Below are 18,612 nucleotides of genomic sequence, written 5' to 3' on the forward strand. Positions count from 1 at the left end.
CCCTTTCTCCAAACAGGGATCCCTTGACTGACGGAATCCTTTTCCGATGAACCACCTTGGGTTGGATCGATGTTGTAAAAAGGCCATGGTGGAGAGCAGGCTCTTAATTGAATGAGTTGTACCAGCAGCAATATGCTGAGTGCCAGAGAAGGAAGAGGAGGATGCTAGTAGGGGGAGGTAGGGTAGGGGGTCCAAGTAAAATTCCCACATGAAGGTGTAAATTACCATTGGTACAGACGGGCAATGCAATAGAGGAATTACCGAACACAGCAGGGAAGGCCTGTCCTATTGATCGGTCTGTGGAGATGTTTGTAAACTAGCAATAATGGCCCTCACACTCTATACTCCCCCATCAGGACAAGCTTTGACCTCCAAAAGCAATTTCTATAGATCTGCTTCGACTTGGGGCCCCCACTTCCTGGGTCCAGAGCCACTCAGGCTCCAAGCCTAGCCGTAACCCGACCCTCAGTCACAGCCCTCCTAATGCACCAATTATGGATTGGTTGGGTGTCTGGCCTACAACCTTTTGACAGGCTGGGCAGGGGGTAAACGATACAGGCTCTGTAACTTTGATTTAACCATAAAGCCTTAAAGGCACATTTAAATAACATTTGATTTGATTTAATCTGGCCCCCTGCCGTCAAACCCCTCAGTCTTCTCTTCTCCTACAGGCTAGTGGTCACTCCTTCTCCACTTTAACCTCCACACACTTCACACTCAGGGCATCAAGCACATGTATATCCACTGGTCAATCCTAATCTGATTGACCTCAGCTTGTCCTCTCCTGTTGGGGTGAGATTGAGTGTTGATATCCAGACTAGGGGCTTCACCCCAGAACCTTCAGCAGGAGTACAGGGAGAAGTTCAGTTACACAAGAGGTTTATTAGAACCGCTGCTGGCATTCCCACTCATTTAGCACTCCTTTATTAGCATATGATTCTTTTGCTTTCTACTGGATGTGCCTTTCTTTACCTAGGCATGGGAAAGGTAATATTGGTTGAATTCAAGGTTTGGCCAAGGATCTAAGAGGTGGCGAGGGAGAAAAATTACTTTCAGTGATCATCTTGTAGTTTTCCACCAAATTACTGAAACAGGTTTCTGCTGAATGGGCAGTGTTCCTTGGCTGAATTGTTCTAGCGACGTTAACAAGCACATACACTTTCGCCTGCCTGCCTGCCTGCCCGCCCGCCTGCCTGCCTGCCTGCCTGCCTGCCCGCCCGCCCGCCCGCCCGCCCGCCCATCTGGAGAGCATCCATCATTGGGAGTGTTGGGAAGTTCGAAACCCTTTAGAGTTATTGGACACTTTTTGCCTCTAAATGGTATCGGAGGCTGCTAGTTCCAGCGACGTCTATTTTGACTAGTTTAATTCTAGATTAATGGCTATCTATTGGCTTGGCTGTTGGGAAAACATAGAAATTCTGATCACTCACCATGTCATATGAAACATTCCCATGCTTTTAAAACGTGATTTTCCTGAGAATGGAATGATACTGAGAAATTGTTGAAAATGAGGATAATGCAATTTCAGTGTTAGAGCTGATTGGAAAGACAACCTGAAAGTTCTGCCTATTTGGTGGGATGGAGTTTTGGCCTGCCTGGCAACATCACCAGGTGGTAAATGAGTTAATTAAGTGTTTTTTGGGTGTTTTTATTTTTTTAATTTCACCTTTATTTAACCAGGTAGGCCAGTTGAAAACAAGTTTTCATTTAGAACTGCAACCTGGCCAAGATAAAGCAAAGCAGTGTGACAAAAAACAACAACAGAGTTACACATAAACAAACATACAGTCAATAACACAATAGAAAAATATATGTACAGTGTGTGGAATTGTAGAAGATTAGGGAGGTAAGGCAATAAATAGGCCGTAGAGGAAAAATATTTACAATTTAGCAATTAACACTGGAGTGATTCATGTGCAAATGATGATGTGCAAGTAGAGACACTGGGGTGCAAAAGAGCAAGAAGATAAATAACAATATGGGGATGAGGTAGTTGGGTGTTCTATGTACAGATTGGCTGTGTACAGGTACAGTGATCGATAAGCTGCTCTGACAGCTGATGCTTAAAGTTAGAGGGACATATAAGTCTCCAGCTTCAGAGATTTTTGCAATTCGTTCCAGTCATTGGCAGCAGAGAACTGGAAGGAAAAGCGGCCAAAGGAGGTGGTGGCTTTGAGGATGACCAGTGAGATATACCTGCTGGAGCAGGTGCTACGAGTGGGTGTTGCTATGGATAAGGCGAAGCTTTAGCTAGCAGACTTATAAATTACCTGGATCCAGTGGGTTTGGCAACAAATATGAAGCGAGGGCCAGCCAACGAGAGCATACAGGTAGCAGTGGTGGTTAGTATATGGGGCTTTGGTGACAAAACGGATGGCACTGTGATAGACTACATCCAGTTTGCTGAGTAGAGTGTTGGAAGCTATTTTGTAAATGGCATCGCCAAAGTCAAGGATCGGTAGGATAGTCAGTTTTACGAGGGTCTGTTTGGCCGCATGAGTGAAGGAGGCTTTGTTGTGTAATAGGAAGCCAATTCTAGATTTAATTTTGGATTGGAGATGCTTAATGTGAGTCTGAAAGGAGAGTTTAGTCTAACCAGACACATAGGTATTTGTAGTTGTCTGAACCGTCCAGAGTAGTGATGCTAGTCGGGCGGGCGGCAATCGGTTGAAGAGCATGCATTTAGTTTAACTAGCATTTAAAAGCAGTTGGAGGCCACGGAAGGAGTGTTGTATGGCATTGAAGCTCGTTTGGAGGTTTGTTAACACTGTGTCCAAATAAGGGCCAAAGAAGGGCCAGAAGCCATTTGGAGGTTTGTTAACAGTGTCCACAGAATGCCCAAGAAGCCGGTGTTTGGAGGATATATTGGCACAGGTGATGTTAGGATGCCAGAGACGGAACCCAGTCGTTCCATCTTTTTGTTCTGTATCTATGGATGTGCTCTCTCTCGTCAGGACACTGTTGTTCAGAGGAGCTAGCCAACACAGCTAACACAATAACTTCAAACTGAAGCAAACAGGCTGCACATAACTTCGTTTTTTTCTTTGTAGATATCCATAAAAATTATTATTTCGACTGGCTAAGAAAAGCTGCCTGCCTGTCTGTCTCATCCTGACCTCCGACACGTTCATTATTTAGTATGCAACAGCTAGAGATTGAATTTGAATATTGAAACAATGTTGCAAATGTCAGAGACGAACAGTAAGGTTTATACAAATCTCCACTGTTGAAAACGTAATGTTAGTCTAAAAGAAATGTGAAATAATGTCTAGATGCTTTTTATAGCAGAGATCAAGCTTTTATATTGCCTGGCTGGGCTGATGAGACAGTGGATTGCGCAGTAAGATGGAGTAAATATGCATTTTAGCCGGCGGTAAATTGTGGAATAAACACTGGCTGGAATGCGGGTTTTAACCAATCAGCATTCAGGATTAGACCCACCCAATATACTGTATAATAGACCCACACACGCTCTACCAATAACAGCTGGTTTTTAGTTTCCCCCCTCCCCACACAAGACCACTCCCAGACAGTCCTAGCAAAATTATTTGACAAATTGCTCTTTTTTTCTTTTGATCCGTTTTCTTTAAAACAATCATAGTTGTTATCCATAAATTATTTGATATTGAGATAAAAACGGCTGCATTGGACCTTGAACTAGATTTAAATTCCGGACCTAAAGAGAGTAAGGAGCAATGAGTGATGGGGTCTAGCAATAAAGGCAGCACGCGAGGACAACTTTCAGATTTACAATCATTTAATTAATGTCAAATGTAGTTTACAAACGGGAAAGACACGTACCATTTTCAAGAATATACAAAGACACAAATTATTTGACACAATCATCTTGTGCAATTTGTCATCTTTGGGGCAGGTTGAAATTCATCTCCAGTTGAAGGAACCACAGTGAGAAGAGCTTAACCCTTAATTCTCAACAGTGTTGTGAAGCAGATTCACAGAAGTCACAGCTCTTGTCTTGACACACAGGTGTAGCAAGCTTAAACATCCTACCACGGGTTCAAAGGTGACCCACACATACCTTAGCACAGCTTTAAGTGTTCATTTTCCTATGCATGGTTACCTGTACATGTGACTGCAAAGTGGAACTAGAACAAAAACCTATACATGTACTGTATGAACAGAGGTACAATTCTACAGATCCTTTTAGGTTCTATGAGCCTGTGATCATAACTTCTAACAGGCTGCTCCAAAACATACCCTTTATAGAAACAATACTGTCCTAAAGATGTGTACTGCTTCTATGAAAACAAACCTGCTCTATGTCTACATTGTAGCGATCGTTATCAAATAGTCACCATAAAATAGCATCTAAATCAATAATGGAGGGAGATGGTGAAAGAATCTTAAACCTAAACCAATGCAATAAGCACTAAACTGGAGAAAGTTCTGAAAACAGTAGTCCATGAAGTGAAACCTGGTCTGGACTGAAATAAATATAAAAATCTTTGCATTTGTGACTAAAGTCTTCATCTATTGTTCCCCTTCACAAAAAAATGGAAGCTTTCTGTACATGTGTTAATATATCTTCAGGGTTTCCGTTGGGGTTTGAATTCAGTCATAAACCTTTCATTTCTTTATTTTTTGTCAGCATACATCAATACAGACATCACAGGATACATGGTTTTACAAATACAAAGCACACCACCTTGCTGTGGGGTAGTGTTCAGTCACTGGGCTTTGGCAATCAGTTGGCCAACCCAACATGGCGGCCCACTCCTTTTCCCAGATGGGAAGGACCTACCTTTACGAGCTACCAGGTTGGAGCCTTTGCTGGGTAGCACAATGGAAGGAACACTCAAACATTTCTGGAGGAGAAGCATTTTATGAGGCTTTATCAGAGCAGAGGACAAAACAGAAAACCAAAGTGATTAGTAAAGTTATATGATGAAAAACTGAGGTGGGAGGTGGAGGTTAACTCAACTGCATTCCAGGTTGCGATTTTGAAAACAGCTGTTTGGCCAGCGTTGCAGTTCTGTAACAATTGAAAGCCATCATCTCTCGCTTAGTCTAGGGTTAGAGCCATTTGAATCTTTACATTCCATTAAAAAAACTAAATAAAAATAAACATCATCTTCTACAGGTGTTACTGTATAGTTTAATGAAAAATGTACACCATCTAAACCTTGAACGTCTAATTGAGTAGTTTATTATTATTACTTTAAATGTATTCCTGTACAATGAAATAGAACTTCAACCTCAAGACGACAACATTGGTTTAAAAATACAGAGGGCTTTCTTTTTGTCCATTTTTTTTAAAACACCCCCCCCCCCCACCAAAACTCAAAATAAAAACTGGACTTTAATAATATATACTTTGTGTGTGTATGTGTTCGTGTGTATGTGTGCGTACATATGTATACAAGTGTAACCTCTATGTCATTTACACAAAACACTGTAAACATACACAGACTAATATACATGTGCTTGCACTGATTCTTGGGATTTGGTTGACTTCACTATAAACACCACAACTGAAGGGAAAAGGAGGTTGAAAAGAAGAAGAGGATCCCCTGGATGTTCCGAGGTTGTCGGTTTGGTTGAACGCTGAAAGAGTTGATTGTTTTCCTTTCCCCCTTACCAAGTCTTCAAACAGGGTGCGACTACCGGTGGTCAGCTTAACATCTAGCTTGGCTGTCCTGATGGCTTGAACCAAGAGGGGTTTTCCACACAGAGGGAGTTACACCACCACCTCCTCCCACCTGAACACACCTCTCCGCAGGGGTGATGGTGCTCAGTGAGTAACACAGCAGTGTGAAGCTGGGTCATCGGAGCTACAGGATCAAAAAACACAGAACCAGAAGTGTCAGACAGGGTGGAGGGTATCTGACTGGACTAGACCACCCACCACTACAGGGCAGGGTATCTGACTGGACTTCACCACCCATCACCAGGGGGCATCTGACTGGATAGATCGTCCACCACTAGAGGGAATGGTGGAGGGAGCCAGTGAGGTCATAATGAACTACTTGGTTAGGTTCTGTTCCAATGTTTGGTTGGTTGGTTGATCAGTCAGTCCTCCCCTGGTCTGAAGAGTCATTCAATACATCAGTAATCTCTCTAAGCTCTGAAGGGGCTTCACAAACCCAGGCTCACGCAAGGTCAACAAAAACAAATACTGAGAGAGCAAATGGAGATATGAGGAAGAAATGGAGGGAGGAGGGGTTGGAGGTGTAGGCCGGTCAGGGCAGGCTCCATCTTCTTCACATGTAGACGCGCCTTAGATCTCCTGGCGACGTGATGGTGTTGCATTGTGGGCACAGTTTCTTGTTTCCCTGTGGGACAGCGAGAGAGCGAGAGGAACATGTCATTGTTGAGGCCACAATATGAACAGTTGAGGGTTTCAACAAAGCATAGAGAATCTGTCCTAGACTGACAGTACAGAGATGGTCCTGTAATAAACTCAGCAATAAACGCCCTTTCACTGTCAACTGCGTTTATTTTCATGTACAGTGGGGCAAAAAAGTATTTAGTCAGCCACCAATTGTGCAACTTCTCCCACTTAAAAAGATGTGAGGCCTGTAATTTTCACTTCAACTATGACAAACAAAATTCTTTTTTTAAATCCAGAAAATCACATTGTAGGATTTTTAATTAATTTATTTGCAAATTATGGTGGAAAATAAGTGGAAAAAAGAAATACTTATTTGCCTCACTGTATGTACTTAACATGTATAAATACTTGTATGGACATAAGATTCAACAACTGAGACTGGGGGGAATGGCCCTAGCCCTCACCCTCTGATCCAACAGGTCCCAGACGTGCTCAATGGGATTGAGATTCAGTCTCTTCGCTGGCCGTGGCAGAACACTGACATTCCTGTCTTGCAGGAAATAACACACAGAAAGAGCAGTATGGCTGGAGGCATTGTCATGCTGGAGGGTCATGTCAGGATGAGCCTGCAGGAAGGGTACCACATGAGGGGGGATGATGTCTTCCCTGTAACGCACAGCGTTGAGATTGCCTGCAATGACAACAAGCTCAGTCCGATGATGCTGGGACACACCGCCCCAAACCATGACAGACCCTCCACCTACAAATCAATCCCGCTCCAGAGTACGGGCCTCGGTGTAACGCTCATTCCTTCGATGATAAACGTGAATCCGACCATCACCCTTGGTGAGACAAAACCGTGACTCGTTGGTGAAGAGCACTTTTTCCCAGTCCTGTCTGGTCCAGCGACGGTGGGTGTGTGTCCATAGGTGACGTTGTTGCCAGTGATGTCTGGTGAAGATCTGCCTTACAATAGGCCTACAAGCCCTCAGTCCAGTCTCTCTCACCCTATTGCGGACAGTCTGAGTACTGATTGAGGGATTGTGCGTTCCTGGTGTAACTCGGGCAGTTGCTGTTGCCATCCTGTACCTGTCCCGCAGGTGTGATGTTCGGATGTACCGATCCTGTGCAGGTGTTGTTACACGAGGTCTGTCACTGCGAGGACGATCAGCTGTCCGTCCTGTCTCACTGTAGCGCTGTCGAAGACGTCTCACAGTACGGACATTGCAATTTATTGCCTTGGCCACGTTTGCAGTCCTCATGCCTTGCAGCATGCCTAAGGCACATTCATGCAGATGAGCAGGGACCCTGGGCATATTTCTTTTGGTGTTTTTCAGAGTCAGTAGAAAAGCCTCTTTAGTGTCCTAAGTTTTCACAACTGTGACCTTAATTTCCTACCATTTGTAAGCTGTTCTTGTCTTAAGGACCGTTCCACAGGTGCATTAATTGTTTATGGTTCATTGAACAAGCATGGGAAACAGTGTTTAAACCCTTCACAACGAAGACCTGTGAAGTTATTTGGATTTTTACAAATTATCTTTGAAAGACAGAGTCCTGAAAAAGGGACGTTTCATTTTTGCTGAGCTTAGATCAAAACAACCACATCAGTACCGAATGGGTATAAAACCACATTCAGCCAGTGTATAGATCCCCACACATGCCTTAGTCAGTGACAGATGGCCTACAGTGGAGCATCAAAGCCTGCTCATCATCCTGTTCCAAGGTTCCTGCTCTGCTCTCTCCCACTTTGAATCCCCTATAAAGCTGTGTACAGGGTGTAATTAAAAGTCAGTAGGAGCAGGAGCTGAGAGCAGGGCAAGGTGAGCTGTGTGGTCTCCTCTCTCTCTCTGTATAGCTAGCTATCTAGCTTGCAATGGAAATCTATTAGCATATTTCATGAAATGACTGTTCTAAAACATCTTATTGGGTTTAAAATAATGAATAATGACACTTTGTGAGTGAATTAAACATGTTCAGTTGCTTTCATGAGCCTATTCTCTCACTGCCCAGAGTTTAAGACAACGGTTTAGCTATCTTGGAAGTAAGAACAAATCCAAGAAATGTACACTGCTCAAAAAAATTAAGGGAACACTTAAACAACACAATGTAACCCCAAGTAAATCACACTTATGTGAAATCAAACTGTCCAGGAAGCAACACTGATTGACAATACATTTCACATGCGGATGTGCAAATGGAATAGACAACAGGTGGAAATTATAGGCAATTAGCAAGACACCCCCAATAAAGGAGTGGTTCTGCAGGTGGTGACCACAGACCACTTCTCAGTTCCTATGCTTCCTGGCTGATGTTTTGGTCACTTTGAATGCTGGCTGTGCTTTCACCCTAGTGGTAGCATGAGACAGAGTCTACAACCCACACAAGTGGCTCAGGTAGTGCAGCTCATCCAGGATGGAACATCAATGCGAGCTGTGGCAAGAAGGTTTGCAGTGTCTGTCAGCGTAGTGTCCAGAGCATGGAGGCGCTACCAGGAGACAGGCCAGTACATCAGGAGATGTGGAGGAGGCCGTAGGAGGGCAACAACCCAGCAGCAGGACCGCTACCTCCGCCTTTGTGCAAGGAGGAGCAGGAGGAGCACTACCAGAGCCCTGAAAAATGACCTCCAGCAGGCCACAAATGTGCATGTGTCTGCTCAAACGGTCAGAAACAGACTCCATGAGGGTGGTATGAGGGCCCGACGTCCACAGGTGGGGGTTGTGCTTACAGCGTGCACCGTGCAGGTGGTTTGGCATTTCCCAGAGAACACCTAGATTGTCAAATTCGCCACTGGCGCCCTGTGCTCTTCACAGATGAAAGCAGGTTCACACTGAGCAACGCCTGGTTCACACTGAGCAATGCCTGCAACATCCTCCAGCATGACCGGTTTGGCGGTGGGTCAGTCATGGTGTGGGGTGGTATTTCTTTGGGGAGCTGCACAGCCCTCCATGTGCTCGCCAGAGGTAGCCTGACTGCCATTAGGTACCGAGATGAGATCCTCAGACGCCTTGTGAGACCATATGCTGGTGCAGTTGGCCCTGGGTTCCTCCTAATGCAAGACAATGCTAGACCTCATGTGGCTGGAGTGTGTCAGCAGTTCCTGCAAAAGGAAGGCATTGATGCTATGGACTGGCCCGCCCGTTCCCCAGACCTGAATCCAATTGAGCACATCTGGGACATCATGTCTCGCTCCATCCACCAACGCCACGTAGCACCACAGACTGTCCAGGAGTTGGCGGATGCTTTAGTCCAGGTCTGGGAGGAGATCCCTCCGGAGACCATCCGCCACCTCATCAGGAGCATGCCCAGGCGTTGTAGGGAGGTCATACAGGCACGTGGAGGCCACACACACTACTGAGCCTCATTTCGACTTGTTTTAAGGACATTACATCAAAGTTGGATCAGCCTGTAGTGTGGTTTTCCACTTTAATTTTGAGTGTGACTCCAAATCCAGACCTCCATGGGTTGATAAATTTGATTTCCATTGATAATTTTTGTGTGATTTTGTTGTCAGCACATTCAACTATGTAAAGAAAAAAGTATTTAATAAGAATATTTCATTCGTTCAGATCTAGGATGTGTTATTTTAGTGTTCCCTTTATTTTTTTGAGCAGTGTATTTTCAAGAATTAGATTTATCTTTTTGCTTAAGGAGAAGCATAAGAAATAGCGCAATAACATTTCCAATAACCTTTTTAAGGAATAGCAACTTCGCTTTACTTTCTCCATAAGTCTATAGTTACGTAAAAAATGCAGTTAAGAAGAAATGTCTTAAGGTTTTGTGAATCTGGGCCCTGAACACTTACCCTGGCATGTATCCGACCTGTGTTAAAATTAGTTTTCTTTCAAATATTTTGAGCGTTTGATTGAGTCTGCCAAGTGTCATCTAGCTGAACCCCTCCCCCTACAAGTGCTGACACACCACCAGCTCAAAACACGAAAGACATGTAGACTACCAGCTTTCACTGGTCTCCTGTCACTGGCTCATTAACAGGAAAGAGAAATGAGAGTTATGGGGAAGGTTACTGGAGCCACACTGTGAAGAGGTATAGTATACTACCAGTGTTTGTGCTCAGAGTGAGAGTCAAGGGACCTGTGTATGTAAAGTCAGAGGTACTCCCTGACTGACTTGGGATCTATCTGGCTAACGGTTCTAGTCAGAGTATGCAGAGGACACAGAGTTCATACACTGATCCCTGACACACTGATGTGGTGGGCTGGGTTAGCCCTGTGTGTGTGTGTAAACCTGAGTGCACAGGGTCAGGCCCTGGCTTGCAGAAAGGGGTAAATAAATCTTTGACAAGGGAGCACACAGCTGTAAGCAAACAGTGGAGTCTCTGTGCTGCCAGAAGCAGGAGTCGGGGGGCAGCTGGGGGCCCGAGCAGCTCTCACATCACGGTGCAAAGAGGATTTGTGGCTCCCAACAAGTTTGCTCATGTCTAGAGATGACCAGGCTAAGAAGATGGCGGATGGCCTTGAGTAGAGGTGGTCTCCATAAAGGCAGCATGCAGTAACACAAAAACTGTTAGGGAGTCTTGGACCAAGCCCAAACTCGTTGTCTTCACAGCCTACAGGTTCATTTTGAAAGTGAATCAAATCAGACACACTAGCTACCGTACTAGCTGCCTTCTTATATTCTTATACACTAAGAACCCCCCCCTTCACCCCCGTCCTCTACCCTGCACCCTGGCTCCAATGACAACCAGATTCCTACATCTCTCTTCTCTTTTCCCAAAGAAATGACGGCAGGTCCTTTCTTTCGTTTCTTCATATAGAATAAAAGAGTTACCTGATCTTAATGAGCCTGGTGTACGGAGTGGCCATATGGTTACACGCATTTACTTGGATCAAGATGAGGGGAGCCCTGAAGCGCAACGCTTGTATTGCTGTCTTCGGGCAACATTTGAATGCCCACATTAGGAACAAGCTGCTGCAGCAGGCACACATTTGTTACCCACCCTTCAGACTTCCCCTCCCCCTCCCTCCCACCACACAGCAGCATATTTAATATATTGGGTATTGGAGGAGGATGAGGGGGGCTGACCTGTGGCTGGGAAACATTTTCTTACGAATTGTGCTTCCGTGTGTAGTAGCAAAACACAGGAGGAGAGGATGAGGATGGAGTGCCTTAGTGACAACAAATCCTCCCCAAAACATACAGCAGAGATCTTGGAGGTTTCCCTTCCTGGTTGAGCCTACTGTACTGTACAATAAGGGTTCATGAGTTAGGTGGGCCTCACTACTGTGTTTGTAAAGAGAGGAGAAGAGGTACTTACACCCTTGTGGTCAGATGTGACAAAATTGTCTAAATGATTTACTTCATTATCCAAAGCTTCCACTGGCTAATCACTGACCAACGACCAAATTAGAAAAAATGAACAACAAAACAAACATAGCTCAAGAGTGTGTGTGTGTTAAGTTTGTGTGTTTACACCTAAGAGGGTATAATTCATAGGTTCGAGTAGACCTCTGTTTCAGGGTTGTGCGTGTGCGTGTGCGTGTGTGTGTGTGTGTGTGAGAAGTGGGATGTTCACTCACTATGAGACTGTTCTATAATCAGTGGCTGTAATGTGATGAAGTAGTGTTGCCATGCAACAGCAGTGTTGTGATGTGTTGTGGAGGCTGGGTGGATTGGTGTTGGGTTCTCACCAGAGTCCTGAGCCAGCATTCCTCACAGTGGACGTGCCAGCACTGGATGGAGGTGAGGGGCATTGTGTACGAGTCCTGCCACAAGGGGGGAGGGAGACAGAACATTAGCATAAGAGTTTAAAGGGGAACTGTGTGGACTGACACAAATGTACACAAACGCACGGTTGCAGGCACACACGGCACAACACTGGACAAGTCTTGACGAACGACGGTACCAAACCAAAGCACCAGGCAGCACAGCTAGAAGCACAGGCATGGAGGAGGGAAGCGGCCAGCCCAGCGAGCAGACGGGCAGAGGGAAGGAGGGTGGATGAGCACAGAGAGCCTTACCCTCCGGAGCGGGAGCAGCCGTTTAATCCCGCCGCCGCTGCAGCCCATAACGTAGCCTCTATACAAACAGTAAATGCTCAGCGGGGGGAGGGGCTTTGAGCTCTCAGCAACCCGCCTCTCATTTGGCGCTGTTACCGCGAGGGCCCGCCCCCATTGGCCCAGATTCTTGTCTTCAGCCCTGTCTGTTTGGAATCTCTTCCTCTGTAGGGAAGTACAGAGGGGGCACTGCTGAGCACTAGAATGTGGCGGACTACAAAGCATAGAAAGAAACGGGTACGGACGGACTGGACTGGACGGACACCGACACATGCACTCACACACACACAACATCAGGCGGCACTGGAGAGAGAGGCCAATAAGAGTTTCTGTTGCAGTTCTTGTGGCAGGCTCTGGTCAAAATAAGCTATTGATCATTTTACAGGCCAGAATATGCTCTTTGTATGAAATGTACTGAAACAGAACAGAAGATGATGTGAAATCCAATGCATCCATCTAGTGTCCAGTTCCATAAAGCAACAGTAGGAGGTGGTAGAGATTCACTGACAAGAACCTGCTGAGGTGGTCTGCCTGTATGATGCTTAAACAAGTGTTCAGATAACACAGACTACAAACAAACTCCTTGACGAGCTTGTAGAGAAAGATCCTCAACTCTACTGCCTAACAAGCCCATGCCACTTTGTGTTTCAAAATGAGTGATGAGGTGTAAGCAGTCAAATATAACTCCTGACCAACTGTGTTGGTGGGTTAGACCTTCAGGTCATTGCATAGGCTATTTCCTCACCCTTCTAAAAAATGAGAACAAAACCTAGTCAACAAACAGGTGTGAAGAGCTTCTTCACTCCTCAGCTGAGTGAGATTTGTGACGGGAGGAAAAGACAGTAATGACGAATGAGCTTTACGATGGTCACCGGAGGGCAGGAGTTATCAACATGCATCCATTCTCCTCTCGTGTCTGTCACCCCGGGGCTGAGGCAACCTTTAGGAGGGGCAGGCGTCAGTAATTGCTTGCTTTTCACAGAGTCGTGGGCCCGGGCCGGGGAGCAGGGGTTGCCATGGCATCTTCACTCATGCTGCAGGGTGATAGGATGGCAGGGTGGGGTCTAAGTACCACCACAACACACTCTCAGGAACACCTCTGAAAGGATTCTGATTGGTCAGGTGTGAGGTGTTGTTAATCCATGTAGTCTGATTCTCTCTCAGACCAGAACAGCTGAGCCAGTCATTAGGGACATGACAGATAATCAACTCTCAAGGAAGTGGATGCATTGATGGATGTCAATCACCAAGGTGACCATCAATAACTAAAAGAGAGGAGTTAATTTTGGGACGGGGGGGGTCAATAAGTTATAATGAACCATCAGTTGAAATGGTCAGAGAAAGTCCTCAAAGCTGCAGGGTGGTAATTGGCCAATTCAATGGGATGGTTCCAACTGGGGCTCCAAAGTTATACGACAGTTGGTGCAACAGAATCTCTCTGACACACACATCAGGGGGCAGGGAGGGAGGAGGGCTGACTTTCAGGCCATGCAGGAATCACTTCAACCACCAGACGTCAACACAAAGTCTCTGCCTGCACACCACAACGTTGCATCCATAATGGCACACTAGTCCCTATATAGTGCACTACTTTTGACCAAAATGTAGCACTCTATTGCGGGCCTCCCGAGTGGCGCTGTGGTCTAAGGCCACTAGAGATTCTGGTTTCAAGTCCAGGCTCTGTAGCAGCCGGCCACGACCGGGAGACCTATGCGGCGGCGCACAATTGGCCCAGCGTCGTCCGGGTTAGGGGAGGGTTTGGCCGGCAGGGATGTCCTTGTCTGAACGCGCACTAGTGACTCCTGTGGCGGGCCGGGCGCAGAGCACGCTGACACGGTCGCTAGGTGTATGGTGTTTCCTCCGACACATTGGTGCGGCCGGCTTCTGGGTTAAATGGGCATTGTGTCAAGGAGCAGTGCGGCTTGGCTGGATTGTGTTTCAGAGGACGCACGGCACTCGGCCTTCGCCTCTCCCGAGTCCGTACGGGAGTTGCAGTGATGAGACGGCTAACTACCAATTGCATACCACGAAATATGGGAGGAAAATAAGGGGTAAAAAATAAATTAAAAAGTTTATAAAAAAGTAGCGCTCTAAAAAGGGGAATAGGGTGACATTTGGGAGGCAACCCAAGAGTTGGTATACTAGTGGATGGGCGGGTTGCTTGGGTTCAAAAACTCTTATGGTAGACATGCATAGAGACAGAGAGAAAAGCACATTGATGCCCAGAGAAGAAAGGAGTGTAGTGGTTCCTTACCATGCAGATGAGACACTTATATCTGTCCCCTCGGAGGATCTGTTTCTCCAGCTCCCGGATACGAGCCTTTAGTGCTTCGAACGTGGTGGCTGTCGAGCCCTCTGTGATCCTGTAAAGAAGAAAAGCTGGGGTTGGGTCACAGTGACACTCCAAGAGAAAGGATCAGTACAATTACATAATGGAATCTCTTGTTTTAACTCTTCGGTAGCAGCACTGCAGGGATGCAGAGGCCAAGGTATTTTGGTGGCCATTTTATGCGTTATCATTCTTAATCTTCTACCTCAGTCCCAGTATCTGAATTGCTTTGAGATTGTTCCTGGTCAAGTTTTTCATTAAGTCCTTGCTTGTCAGGACACCGACAATGTGCATGACATGTCCCTATTTAATAGCTGTCTATCTGTCTGTATCCTCCCAGGTCCTATCCCTACACTGACTGATCCAAGATTTACAGCTCCCTCCCCTCTCAGGCCCTCCACTAAATATCCCGATTAATGCCCTTGCCTGGAGAATGTACATTTAAAACTGTCCTGCAGCATATGAACGAGCAGTAACTAAGTCAATATGGCCATCAGTGATTAGCCGGGACGCGGCGCTGGCCAGATGTTTATGGTGATCCGCTCATTTTCCAGCCAGATGGAGCGCTGATCTACAATATTGATTTACTATTGGACCAGCTCTCAGCGGGAGGCAGAGCGCTCCCCCACTCCGATTAGTGGTCGGTCGGAGGGCCCATTGCCTCGGCTATCTATGGCTTCATTTATTATACTACCGGCCTTGTGTGGTTGTTCAATGAGGAGTGAGGGCTCTGAGGACCACATACACAGTACAGGAGGAGAGACAGGCTACTTACCTAGGGTGATCGCTACATTGAATAAAGCACTGTTTTTGTCTTTTCATATAGAGATACTCACAACAATGTCATGTTTTCTTAACAGAAGGACGCATCATTTGAGTTAAGCCGAATATGACTTCAAGACCTTGAATGTTCCTTTGTCTCCTGTTAGTCCAATAAAATGCAGCTGATTGTGACTCAAGTCAACTTGAAATTCGTTTGACTGGACAGAGACCTTGGCTACAGAAAGGAGAGGCCAGTCATTGTCTCCTGTCCTGTGACACCACGGCCATAAAGCTTTAAAATCTCCTCTTATTAGTTAGGAGCTTGTAAAAATGCATTTAGTCTTGATTAGCGTGCCTGCTTATAAAGCAGCCCCAGAAGCGCCGTCCTCTGTAGCATGCTGTTTTCCCTTTTAACAGCTTCATAAATCCCTGCAGTGGTTCACTCAACCAACACTGTCATTGGGCCGCACGGAGTAAAACTTTACCCTATAAAGACCAACCCTTCTCTTGTCTTTCTCAGACACGAGGCGGGTTGACAATGAATATTCATTTAGCCAGTGATTTATAAGAAACCACATTCTAAAAGTTATTTAATTCCCTCGTGCAATAAAAGGGGGTTTTAATCTTTTTTTATGTGGAGGCCTGAGCCATTGGAAAGATGGATGGTGGACCAGAGTGGGGGTGTGTGCCCCTGGTTTACTACACACTAGGCAGAGGGGACTGGATTACCTCACCGGGCTGAAAGTAATCAACCATTTGATGACTGTATCAGGGGGGGCCAACCCCAACCCAACCACAAACAGGCAGGCTGGCTGGACATCAGGCATGCACTGCATTACTAAACTGGATGATAGCAATTATTAGTATCTATATACCACTCTCAACATACCTTGACATAATGATTCCCTGTCATTGTCACGTCACAGCGCTACCTCATTGTATTGTCTTCATGGATAGGTAACCGTGTCTTTACTGGGCATAAGCCTGTGTATAAATGATTACAATTCAACTAGTAAAGGAAGACGGTCTACGCAGTTCCAGTTTCGCTAGACTTAGACGCCAAACTATCATTTGTAACGCTACACCTCAAAAATCCATGCTATGATAGTGGCTTATAATATACCAAACAACCTGTGCTTAAACTTGAAATGATTTATAAGATGAGTTATTGGCTATACGTTATGCTAAGGGAAATACAAGTAAAGTAAACATTGTGGGCATAAAACAGGGCCGTGAATCAGGCCTGGGCTCGGTTTCTGACCACAGTGGGACTCTGTGGGGCACTGAAGCTGTAGTAGCCTTGAGTACAGATAAAACCTTACAAGACTTACAATCTAACCTGAAATACTACATCATGCAAAGAGGAACCTGGCTGCTACACCAGCTCTGTGTAGCTGGGACACTAGACTACAGGTCTTTGGAGGACTACCTGGGCTTGTGTTCAGAAGGGCACAGAATTTAAAACTCGTTCTCCCTACTGAACACAATCCCTGAAGCAAAAGAAGGGGACGATGGGGCCAGAGAACACCTTACTAATATTGAGTTGCAACCCCACCCCTTTTGTCCTCAGAACAGTCTCGTTGAGGCATGGATTCTACAAGGTGTCGAAAGCGTTGCACAGGGATGCTGGTCGATGTTGACTCCAATGCTTCCCACAGTTGTTTCAAGTTGGCTGGATGTCGAGTGGTGGACCATTCTTGATACACATGGGAAACTGTTGAGCGTGAAAAGCCCAGCAGTATTGCAGTTCTTGACACAAACTGGTGCTCTTGACACAACTCTTTTTGTCTTGCACATTCAACTGGTCAGTCTATGTCATGGAAAGAGTTTTGTACACTCAGTGTATGTCATCTCAGTGGTGATCCTCCACTCTGACCGCTACAGGATGGAAAGCGAGAGAGAGAAAGAAATGGAGAAAGAGGGAGCTCGTCCTTCTTCCCCGTTAAGTGTTCTTTGTTCAGTCTGAATGTGAGGCTTTGCCTCGCGCCCATTTCTCATTTGATTAGCCAGCCTTGCTAGGCTCCCTGCACCCCCTCTCTCCGGGCCTCTGCCCCCTTGCAATCCATCTCCATCAGCCCGTTATCTTCATCTAGCGTCCACCTATATCCCAGCCTTTCATCTCTCAGGCAGGGAGCGAGGCAGGCATGGAGGGCCAGTGGTGGCCTCCTGAGCACACTACTGGCTGGTGTAATTACAGTTAGATACGGGCGAAAGGGAAGAGGAGAGACCCAGGGGACTGAAAGCCTTTTACAATAGGGATTAATCCACGTCCACCTCCTTCCCCATTCAACCATTTCACTCTGTCATCTGTACATACAGCATCTTTGTGTGATAGGACTATGCAAACATGTACGTGAATTTACAAACCCTCGGAAACTCAAATGTAGATATACAAATAAAAACGTGAATACTGTTGAAGATCAAGTCAGAACATAGGTCTAGTTAACAAAACCCACACATTCCAACAAAAATATAAATTATATATATGGAGAGTGGGACATCACTATTATATATATTTTTTTATGTAACCTTTATTTAACTAGGCAAGTCAGTTATGAACAAATTCTTATTTACAATGACTGCCTACTTGTAAAGCTCCCCAAACCCGGATAATGCTGGGCCAATTGTGCGCTGCCCTATGGGACTCCCAATCATGGCCAGTTGTGATACAGCCTGGGATCAAACCAGGGTGTGTCGTGACGCCCCTAGCACTGCAGTGCCTTAGACCGCTGCGCCACTCAGGAGACTTACAGTCCATGGCTGCCTCAGGTGGTTAACTAAGGCCTTAACTAAACTGACACCAGAAAATAAAAGTCCCAAATGATTTCTTCAGCTCCAGCCATATGTATGTGAGGGTCTTCGATGGCTATAGGGGGAGGGCTCCTCTTTCTCACAGGGTCCAAAGGGGGAGAGGCAGAGGGAGGGGGTTGGGTAGAGTCATCACATATAAATTGAGGACAGATTCAATTATTTGCGGAGCTACATGGAAATCTCTGCCATTGTTTCAAGCTGAGCATGAAATTTTGCAGCAATCACATTGGCGGCATTGGAGAGCTCATTTATCTTGTTTGGGAACGAGTGGGTCTGGAGACCCCGATGCCAAGAGATCATTACCCATCTGGGATGAGATCAGAGATTTCACTACCGCAAAACGCAAGAGCACACACACACACACACACACCGTATCAACGTAACGAAAGGAGACATATCTCATTTTC

General features: G+C 45.8%; 1 protein-coding gene across 8 annotated transcripts in view; it reads right to left on the minus strand.

Moving 5' to 3' along the window:
* Positions 1-4,581: 4,581 nt before the first annotated feature.
* Positions 4,582-18,612, minus strand: part of LOC124009403 (E3 ubiquitin-protein ligase RNF220-like) — a 174,238-nt gene continuing 160,207 nt past the window's right edge. For 4 of the 8 annotated variants that reach the window (XM_046321212.1, XM_046321210.1, XM_046321211.1 and 1 more), the window contains 4 exons: positions 14,558-14,666; positions 12,268-12,468; positions 11,938-12,012; positions 4,582-6,293 (listed from right to left, as the gene is read on the minus strand). In XM_046321212.1, coding sequence (XP_046177168.1) covers positions 6,222-6,293; positions 11,938-12,012; positions 12,268-12,468; positions 14,558-14,666 — 457 coding nt within the window. In that variant the 3' untranslated portion in view covers positions 4,582-6,221. The remainder of the gene's footprint in view (positions 6,294-11,937; positions 12,013-12,267; positions 12,469-14,557; positions 14,667-18,612) is intronic. The other 4 variants (XM_046321215.1, XM_046321213.1, XM_046321214.1 and 1 more) reach the window with 1 other exon arrangement.

This window comes from Oncorhynchus gorbuscha, linkage group LG22 (assembly GCF_021184085.1).
Source record: "Oncorhynchus gorbuscha isolate QuinsamMale2020 ecotype Even-year linkage group LG22, OgorEven_v1.0, whole genome shotgun sequence".
NCBI classification, from domain to species: Eukaryota; Metazoa; Chordata; class Actinopteri; order Salmoniformes; family Salmonidae; genus Oncorhynchus; species Oncorhynchus gorbuscha.